Source organism: Zophobas morio, unplaced genomic scaffold (assembly GCF_036711695.1).
Source record: "Zophobas morio isolate AGI-343-1 ecotype UQ-CSIRO unplaced genomic scaffold, CSIRO_AGI_Zmor_V1 ptg000017l, whole genome shotgun sequence".
Classification (NCBI taxonomy): Eukaryota; Metazoa; Arthropoda; class Insecta; order Coleoptera; family Tenebrionidae; genus Zophobas; species Zophobas morio.
This window is the reverse complement of record NW_026972122.1, coordinates 559502-569757: the sequence shown is the minus strand read 5'-3', so window position 1 is coordinate 569757 and position 10256 is coordinate 559502. Positions and strand designations below refer to the sequence as shown.

General features: G+C 28.0%; 1 protein-coding gene across 1 annotated transcript; it reads left to right on the top strand.

Annotated features, from left to right (window-relative positions):
* Positions 1 to 7899: 7899 nt before the first annotated feature.
* On the top strand, positions 7900 to 9659 carry LOC135130195 (zinc finger Y-chromosomal protein 2-like). The gene is made up of 2 exons (XM_064057550.1): positions 7900 to 7979; positions 8041 to 9659. The coding sequence occupies exon 2, from the start codon at positions 8051 to 8053 to the stop codon at positions 9545 to 9547; it is 1497 nt and encodes a 498-aa protein (XP_063913620.1). The 5' UTR covers positions 7900 to 7979; positions 8041 to 8050; the 3' UTR covers positions 9548 to 9659.
* The last annotated feature ends 597 nt before the right edge of the window (positions 9660 to 10256 follow it).

Genomic DNA, 10256 nt, shown 5'->3' with positions numbered 1-10256 from the left:
ATTTCGGGGAAAATCCCCCGAGTTGGCAACACTGAATCAGGACTTAGGTTATGTCTGCAGATGTGAGCGGGAAATTTGAAATAAGTTTAATGAAATTTATGAAAGGTGTGAAATATATCATTTATTTGAAATATTTCAACTGAAATATTTCACTTTTACAACACTATTTATATGTTATTTATTAGGTACAGTTGGCTTCAGAAAAAACGGGAACTGTCAAAGTTAGTATGACAGATTACTGTGTGAATTTTTCTAGTCTAAAGGCGACTATTTTGCAATAGGTTAGAACAATAGTGATATTGACATTGCAAAAATTTTGTGTCAAAATAGTGATAAATATTTAAGATTTGTCAAACTGACAAGTAAGAGGCAGGTACATTTTACATTGTACAAAAATTCCATTGATTTTTTGCTTATCCAATTTTTCAAAATATTGCGACTTTTTAAATCTTACATTTTTCGATTTTTCAGTTTTTTGATTTTTCGATTTGTTGACGTTTTGAATGCACGATTTTTTTTTATTCGAATTTTAAAATTTTAGATTTTTCACTTTTTTGTGGTTTCGATTTCACAATCTCTCGATTTTTTGCCTTCTTGTGTTTAGATTTTTCGATTTTTCAATTTTTCGAAATTAATTTTTCCGTTTTTCGATGTTTCGGCTTTTCATTCTTTCGGTTTATCGTTAAAATTTTCTAATTATAAATTTTCCCATATTTCGATTTCGCGATTTTTCAATTTTTCGATTTCGATTTTACGATTTCGCAGTTTTTCGATAATTCATCTTTTCGGTTTTTCGATTTTCCAATTTTTTTTTCATTTCAGAAAAAAACATTAATCAATTTTCCGATTTGTAAAATTTTTAATTTTTTTTATTTCTGTTTTTCAATTTTTCGACTTCTCGGCTTTTGGATTTAGCAATTTTTCGGTTTTTAAGTTTCATATCTTTCAATTTTTAGATTTTTTGAAGATTCGATTTCCCGATTCTTCGATTTTTCGATCTTCTAATTTTTCAATGTTTTAAATTTTACACTTTTCGATTTTTCGTACTTTTCGATTTTTCAGTTTTTCAATTTTTTCAATTTTGGATTTTTCGGTTTCTCGGTTTTCCGATTTTTCGAATTTTCGGCTTTTCAACTTTTCGGTTTTCCAATTTTTTGATTTTCCGATTTTTCGTCATTTCAGTTTTGGAATTTTACAGTTTCTCGAGTTTTCAGTTTTTCGATTCTTCAATTTTCCAATTTTTTAAATTTTGAATTTCTTGATTTTTCCATTTTTCAATTTTTTGACTTCTTGCCTTTTCGATTTTTTTAATTTCTCGATTTTCTAAATTTTGGATTTTTCAATTTTTCGACTTCTCAGCTTTTGTATTTTCCAATTTTTCGATTTTTAGGCACTTCCATTTCTCAATATTTCGATCTTTCGACTTCTCGATCTTTTGATTTTCGATTCGCGATTTTTCAATTTTTCGATTTCGATTTTCCAATTTTTCAATTTTTGCATTTTTCGATTTCTCAATTTCTCGATTAATCGAATTTTTGATTTTTCGCCTTCCGATTTCTTGATTTCTCAAATTTTCAATGTTTAAGTTTTGGGATTTTTCAATATGTATTTCGATTTTTTAATTTTTAGATTTTTCAGTTTTGTTTTTTTGATTCTTTACTTATTCGATTTTTCGAAATATTGCGACTTTTTAAATCTTACATTTTTCGATTTTTCGGTTTTTTGATTTTTCGATTTGTTGATGTTTCTTGATTGCCCAATTTTTTAAATTTGCGATTTTTCAAATTTTTAAATTTTAGACTTTTTCTTTTTTGTCGTTTCGATTTCTCAATCGTTCGATTTTTTAATCTTTTCGTTTTTAGATTTTCCACTTTTTCAGAATTAATTTTTCATTTTTTTGATATTCCGATTTTTCACCTTCCGATTTCTCGATTTCTCAAATTTTCAATGTTTAAGTTTTGGGATTTTTCAATATGTATTTCGATTTTTTCATTTTTAGATTTTTCAGTTTTGTTTTTTTGATTCTTTACTTATTTGATTTTTCGAAATATTGCGACTTTTTAAATCTTACATTTTTCGATTTTTCGGTTTTTTGATTTTTCGATTTGTTGATGTTTCTTGATTGCCCAATTTTTTAAATTTGCGATTTTTCAAATTTTTAAATTTTAGACTTTTTCTTTTTTGTCGTTTCGATTTCTCAATCGTTCGATTTTTTAATTTTTTCGTTTTTAGATTTTCCACTTTTTCAGAATTAATTTTTCATTTTTTTGATATTCCGATTTTTCACCTTCCGATTTCTCGATTTCTCAAATTTTCAATGTTTCAGTTTTGGGATTTTTCAATATGTATTTCGATTTTTTCATTTTTAGATTTTTCAGTTTTGTTTTTTTGATTCTTTACTTATTTGATTTTTCGAAATATTGCGACTTTTTAAATCTTACATTTTTCGATTTTTCGGTTTTTTGATTTTTCGATTTGTTGATGTTTCTTGATTGCCCAATTTTTTAAATTTGCGATTTTTCGAATTTTTAAATTTTAGACTTTTTCTTTTTTGTCGTTTCGATTTCTCAATCGTTCGATTTTTTATCTTTTCGTTTTTAGATTTTCCACTTTTTCAGAATTAATTTTTGATTTTTTCGATATTCCGATTTTTCGCTTTTCGATTTAATGGTTTTCTTTTAATTTTTCGCCTTCTCATTTTTAGATTTTTCGGTTTTTCAATTTTTCGGAATTAATTTTTCAGTTTTTCGATGTTTCGATTTTTCATTTTTTCGGTTTACCGTTTTTTTTTAAGTTCAAAATTTGCCCATTTTTCCATTTTTAGCCACTTCCATTTCTGAATGTTTCGATATTTCGACTTCTCGATCTTTTGATGGTTCGATTTCGCGATTTTTAAATTTTTAGATTTCGATTTCTCGATTTCTATTTTTCGATATTTCAAATTTTCAATTTTTCGAATTTTTAGATTTTAGATTTTTCACTTTTTTGTTGTTTCGATTTCTCGATCTTTGTATTTTTTAATATGTATTGCGATTTTTAATTTTTTAGATTTTTCGACTTTCTATTTTTGTTATTATTTTTTACTTATTCAATTTTTCAAAATATTGCGACTTTTTAAATCTTACATTTTTCGATTTTTCAGTTTTTTGATTTTTCGATTTGTTGATGTTTTGATTGGTCGATTTTTAAATTTTCAATTTTTCGAATTTTTATATTTTAGGTTTTTCACTTTTTTGTTGTTTCGATTTCTCAATCTTTGCATTTATTGCCTTCTCGTTTTTTGATTTTTCGATTTTTCAGTTTTTCGAAATTAATTTGTCAGTTTTTCGATATTTTGATTTTTCAATTTTCGATTTATCAGGTTTTTGAGTTTAAGTTTTTCCATTTTGAATTTTCCCATTTTTTATCTTGTAACTATTTCGATATCTCAATGTTTTGATTTCGCGTTTTTTAAATTTTTCGATTTCCATTTCCCGATTTCTCAGTTTTTCGATTATTCGAGTTTCCAATTTTTTGATTTTCAATTTTTCAATTTTTGGCGTTTCCAAATTTTTGTACTTTTCAGTGTCTGAATTTCTCGATTTTTGTATTTTCCGATTTTTCAAAATTTTGCAAGTTTTTAAATCTTACATTTTTCAACGTTTTCATCTTTACAATTTTTTAATTCCATTCATTAAGATTTCAGTTTTTGGATTTTAAAAATGTTTCGACTTTCCGATTTTTCAACATTTCAATTTTGGGAATTTTTCAATTTTTGGATGTTCTGATTTTTCGAATTTCAGTTTTTTCATTTTGTCGATTTTATATTTTTTTTTCTCGATTTCTGGGTATTCCGATGTTTCCATTTTTCGATTGTTCGATTTCTTGATAATTGGATTTCCCAATTTTTCGTCATTTCAGTTTCGGAATTTTTCAATTTCTCGAGTTTTCAGTTTTTAGATTCTTCAGTTTTCCAATTTTTTCAATTTTGGATTTTTCGGTTTCCCGGTTTTCCGATTTTTCGAATTTTCGCTTTTCGACTTTTTGATTTTCCAATTTTTCGTTTTTCGAATTTTTTATCATTTCAGTTTTGGAATTTTACAGTTTCTCGAGTTGTCAGTTTTTCGATTCTTCAATTTTCCAATTTTCTAAATTTTGAATTTCTTGATTTTATCCATTTTTCAAATTTTTGACTTCTTGGCTTTTCGATTTTTTTAATTTTTCGATTTTCTAAATTTTGGATTTTTCAATTTTTTGATTTTTCAGCTTTTGTATTTTCCAATTTTTCGATTTTTAGGCACTTCCACTTCTCAGTTTTTCGATCTTTCGACTTCTCGATATTTCGAATTTCGATTTCGCGATTTTTCAATTTTTCGATTTCGATTTTCCAACTTTTCAATTTTTGGCGTTTCTAAATTTTTGGATTTTTCGATTTCTCAATTCCTCGATTAATCGACTTTTTGATTTTTCGTCTTTCCGATTTCTCGATTTCTCAAATTTTCAATGTTTAAGTTTTGGGATTTTTCAATATGTATTTCGATTTTTTAATTTTTAGATTTTTCACTTTTTTGTTGTTTCGATTTCACAATCTTTCGATTTTTTGCCTTCTTGTGTTTAGATTTTTCGATTTTTCAATTTTTCGAAATTAATTTTTCACTTTTTCGATGTTTCGATTCTTCATTTTTTCGGTTTATCGTTAAAATTTTCCAATTACAAATTTTCCCATATTTCGATTTTTAGCCACTTCCATTTCTCAATTTTTCGATCTCTCGACTTCTCGATCTTTTGATGTTTCGATTTCGCGATTTTTCATTTTTTCGATTTTCCAATTTTTTGTCATTTCAGTTTTGGAATTTTACATTTTCTCGATTTTTCAATTCTCGATTCTTCAATTTTCCGATTTCTAAAAATTTTAATTTTTTTTATTTCTCTGTTTTTCAATTTTTCGACTTCTCGGCTTTTGGATTTAGCAATTTTTCGATTTACCGATTCTTCGATTTTTCGATCTTTTAATTTTTCAATGTTTTAAATTTTATACTTTTCGATTTTTCGTACTCTTCAATTTTTCCGTTTTTCAGATCTTCGATATTTATATTTTTCGAATTTTCAAATTTTTGATTTTTCAGTTTTACGATTTTTTAATTCCATTTCTTAAGATTTCAGTTTTTGGATTTTAAAAATGTTTCGACTTGCCGATTTTTCAACATTTCAATTTTGGAATTTTTTCAATTTTTGGATTTTTCAATTTTTGGTTGTTCTGATTTGTCGAATTTCAGTTTTTTCATTTTGTTAATTTTGTTAATTTTTTTTCTCGATTTGTGGGTATTCCGATGTTCCCATTCTTCGGTTGTTCGATTTCTTGATAATTTGATTTCCCAATTTTTCGTCATTTCAGTTTCGGAATTTTTCAATTTCTCGAGTTTTCAGTTTTTCGATTCTTCAGTTTTCCAGTTTTTTCAATTTTGGATTTTTCGGTTTCTCGGTTTTCCGATTTTTCGAATTTTCGACTTTTTGTTTTTCCAATTTTTCGATTTTTCGTCATTTCAGTTTTGGAATTTTACAGTTTCTCGAGTTTTCAGTTTTTCGATTCTTCAATTTTCCAATTTTTTAAATTTTGAATTTCTTGATTTTTCCATTTTTCAATTTTTTGACTTCTTGCCTTTTCGATTTTTTTAATTTCTCGATTTTCTAAATTTTGGATTTTTCAATTTTTCGACTTCTCAGCTTTTGTATTTTCCAATTTTTCGATTTTTAAGCACTTCCATTTCTCAATATCTCGATATTGAGAAATGGAAGTGCTTTCGACTTCTCGATATTTTGATTTTCGATTCGCGATTTTTCAATTTTTCGATTTCGATTTTCCAATTTTTCAATTTTTGGATTTTTCGATTTCTCAATTACTCGATTAATCGACTTTTTGATTTTTCGTCTTCCGATTTCTCGATTTCTCAAATTTTCAATGTTTAAGTTTTGGGATTTTTCAATATGTATTTCGATTTTTTAATTTTTAGATTTTTCAGTTTTGTTTTTTTGATTCTTTACTTATTCGATTTTTCGAAATATTGCAACTTTTTAAATCTTACATTTTTCGATTTTTCGGTTTTTTGATTTTTCGATTTGTTGATGTTTCTTGATTGCCCAATTTTTTAAATTTGCGATTTTTCAAATTTTTAAATTTTAGACTTTTTCTTTTTTGTCGTTTCGATTTCTCAATCGTTCGATTTTTTAATCTTTTCGTTTTTAGATTTTCCAATTTTTCAGAATTAATTTTTCATTTTTTCGATATTCCGATTTTTCACCTTCCGATTTCTCGATTTCTCAAGTTTTCAATGTTTAAGTTTTGGGATTTTTCAATATGTATTTCGATTTTTTCATTTTTAGATTTTTCAGTTTTGTTTTTTTGATTCTTTACTTATTTGATTTTTCGAAATATTGCGACTTTTTAAATCTTACATTTTTCGATTTTTCGGTTTTTTGATTTTTCGATTTGTTGATGTTTCTTGATTGCCCAATTTTTTAAATTTGCGATTTTTCGAATTTTTAAATTTTAGACTTTTTCTTTTTTGTCGTTTCGATTTCTCAATCGTTCGATTTCTCAATCGTTCGATTTTTTATCTTTTCGTTTTTAGATTTTCCACTTTTTCAGAATTAATTTTTGATTTTTTCGATATTCCGATTTTTTGCTTTTCGATTTAATGGTTTTCTTTTAATTTTTCGCCTTCTCATTTTTAGATTTTTCGGTTTTTCAATTTTTCGGAATTAATTTTTCAGTTTTTCGATGTTTCGATTTTTCATTTTTTCGGTTTATCGTTTTTTTTTAAGTTCAAAATTTGCCCATTTTTCGATTTTTAGCCACTTCCATTTCTGAATGTTTCGATATTTCGACTTCTCGATCTTTTGATGGTTCGATTTCGCGATTTTTCAATTTTTAGATTTCGATTTCTCGATTTCTCAGTTTTTCGATATCTCAAATTTTCAATTTTTCGAATTTTTAGATTTTAGATTTTTCACTTTTTTGTTGTTTCGATTTCTCGATCTTTGTATTTTTTAATATGTATTGCGATTTTTAATTTTTTATATCTTTCGACTTTCTATTTTTTATTATTTTTTACTTATTCGATTTTTCAAAATATTGCGAATTTTTAAATCTTACATATTTCGATTTTTCAGTTTTTTGATTTTTCGATTTGTTGGTGTTTTGATTGGTCGATTTTTAAATTTTTAAAACAAAACACAATTTTTTTATATTAAAAAAAACACTAGGCGCCTGCAAGACTTTCTTTTTTATACGCAAAAAATTGGTTTAAAGGTATTTAGACAGATCTTCCCTCGCCTCTGAGTAAAAATATATTATTAGTATATGCTTAACTTCAATTGTTTATGTTTATACATCGAAAGCCACAATTAACCACGCAGCAAATCGTCTCCTCAGTAAACTGAAAACATGTTTAAAACGGGAAATTTTTGTAGGGAACGAATGAAAAATTAATGACAATTGAGATCGGGGTGGGTGGGTGGGGCTTCATCTTTGGCTTTTTTTAAATATACTAATATACATACATATATAGTTTTCTTTCAACTATATCGAATATAAAATATCAGAAATATGTCCAACATTTTGTATTTTTAAAGTTTAAAATTATGCAACAATTTTTACTGTCACACGAGATCATCATAATCGTGTTCATCATAAACGAAACGAATTTTTTTGGAAAAAATTTGAAAAATTGGAAAATCGAAGAATTGAAAAATCAAAAATTGAAAATTTGAAAAATTAAATAAACGAAAAATTGTAAAATCCAAAGGAACATTGAAAAAATAAAGAAAATGAACAAACGAAAAATTGTGCTATAAAATCGTCCACATTAACTTAAAAAAAAAAAACTGAAGAATAATTTCCATTTGTGAACAGTTTTTGAGGTTATGTTGTTCACACACTATTAATAGTCCATACAATTCGTGACCTGCTAACTGTTACAGTTTCCTCACGAGATCACGAGGTAAGAAACGACCCAGTATATAACAATAATAATAAGAATAATAAAATCCTTATGACATTAGGTTGACAACAATGTCTCTTCTGGAATACTCAGAAAAGGCTGTATATGTCAAGTCCTCCACCAACATTGTCCATAACTGTGGCACTTGTCCGTACTTTACAACGTCACTATTTCTGCTAATCAACCACGTTCGACGTCATACCTCACTGCTACGTTTTGACTGTGAAAACAGCACCATCGAGACTTATCTTTGCCAAGATTGTAACTACCAAACACAACTGACAATTCTTTTTAAACAACACATTGTCCAATTTCATAGCATTAAAAGAAAAAACAACACTTTGCTTATGGATGAATATGTTGTGCAAAATTATGCTTGTGAAAAGTGCAACTATGAGACACATTTTCCACTTAAGTGGCTTCAACATAGTGCAACATGTGTGGAAAATGACAAAAATCGTGTAACAACGAATTTCACTACACTACAAGTGTTAAAAAACGTAAACGTACATAACACTGAATGGTATGAATGCAAAAAGTGCCCATACAAAGCTAAAAGAAGCTTTAATTTAAAAAGACACATAATCTCGTGGCATTCCAATGAACACGACATTAAATGGTATGAATGCAAAATGTGCCCATATAAAGCTAAGAGAAATGGTGACTTAAAAAGACACATAATTTCACGGCATTTGGGCGAAAATGACGTAAAGTGGTACAAATGCAGCTGCTGTTCATACAAAACTAAAAGAAGCGGTGCTTTGAAAATGCACACAAGGAGACAACATTTGGATGAACAACATATTAAATGGTATGAGTGCCAACAGTGTCCATACAAAGCTAAACAAAACTCGAATTTAAAAAGACACATAAACCTGCACCACGCAAGCGGAGACGATATTAAATGGTACAAATGCCACAAGTGCCAATATAAAGCTAAACAGAGCGACCGTTTAAACTACCACATAGTGGCGCAACATGTGGATGAACAAGACATTAAATGGCACAAATGTGAGCAGTGTCCATATAAGAGTCAAAGAAAGAATGAGTTACGGAATCACGTAAATGCGTGTCATTCACATAAACATGATATAAAATGCTATGAATGCAACAAATGTCCACATAAAACTAAAACTAGTGGTGAGTTAAAAAGTCACGTGACTGCGCGCCATGTGGGTGAAGGCGAAATTAAATGGTATGTATGCCACAAGTGTCCATATAAAACTAAAATGGGGGGGAATTTAAGAAGGCACATAAATGTACTGCACTTGGGTAAACACAATAATAAACGTTTTGAGTGTGAAAAGTGTGCATATGTAACTACACTGCGTTCTAATTTAAGAAGGCATGTAAATAGGTGGCATGTGGAGGAACAAAGTATTAAATGGCATGAGTGCAAAGAGTGTTCATACAAGGCTAAGGAAAAGTGGGTTTTGGATAGACATGTAAATGCCCGTCATTTGGATGCTGAGGATGCTAAGTGGTATCAGTGTAAGATGTGTTTATACAAAGGTAAAGAAAAGGGGGCGTTGAATAAACACATGAAAAGGCACCATGTGGAGAGATAGGATCAGTGTAGAAGTGGTCATTTAATTTTTAAATAAAATCACACAATTACAAAGAAGTATTATTGGTTGCCTACAACAAAATCATGTGTTATATTTGAAATAATATTCTAAAACGAAGGATTAGTTTTATTTTGCTTATTTTGAATAAAAATATGTTTTTTTGCTGTTGCTGATTTTAGTGTTACCAATTACCAATGTCAAGGAACCAAAATGTCCACATTATTCGTTGTTTTGTTGGTTGCATACCTTTTTTACGAAAGAATTTTCAAATTTTATGACAATAGTTTTCTCAAAAATCTTCAACTAGAGAAAAATGAAAGCAGTTTTTTACGTAAAAAATCATCACAGTTGAGATAGGGCGGCCGACCCGATCTGTCCTTTTTATCCTTTTTATAGTGTCTCTTTATACATAAAGGATACAAAGAATAACAAGGATAAAATGGTTTAAAAGAATAACAGTCAGTCAATTAGTCAGTCTGTTCACTCAGTCAGTCAATCTCTTTAGACAGTCAGTCAGTCAATCAGTCAGTCAGTTTGTTCAGTCAGGTCAGGATAAAAAGGAAAAAAAGGGGAAAATGGACGAAAAGGAGGAAAAGGGTGAAAAGAATAAACATGATAAAAAGGACGAGAAGGAGGAAAAGGATGAAAAGGACGAAAAGGATAAAATTGATAAAAAGAATAAAAAGGATAGAAAAGTTTGTCGGTCAGT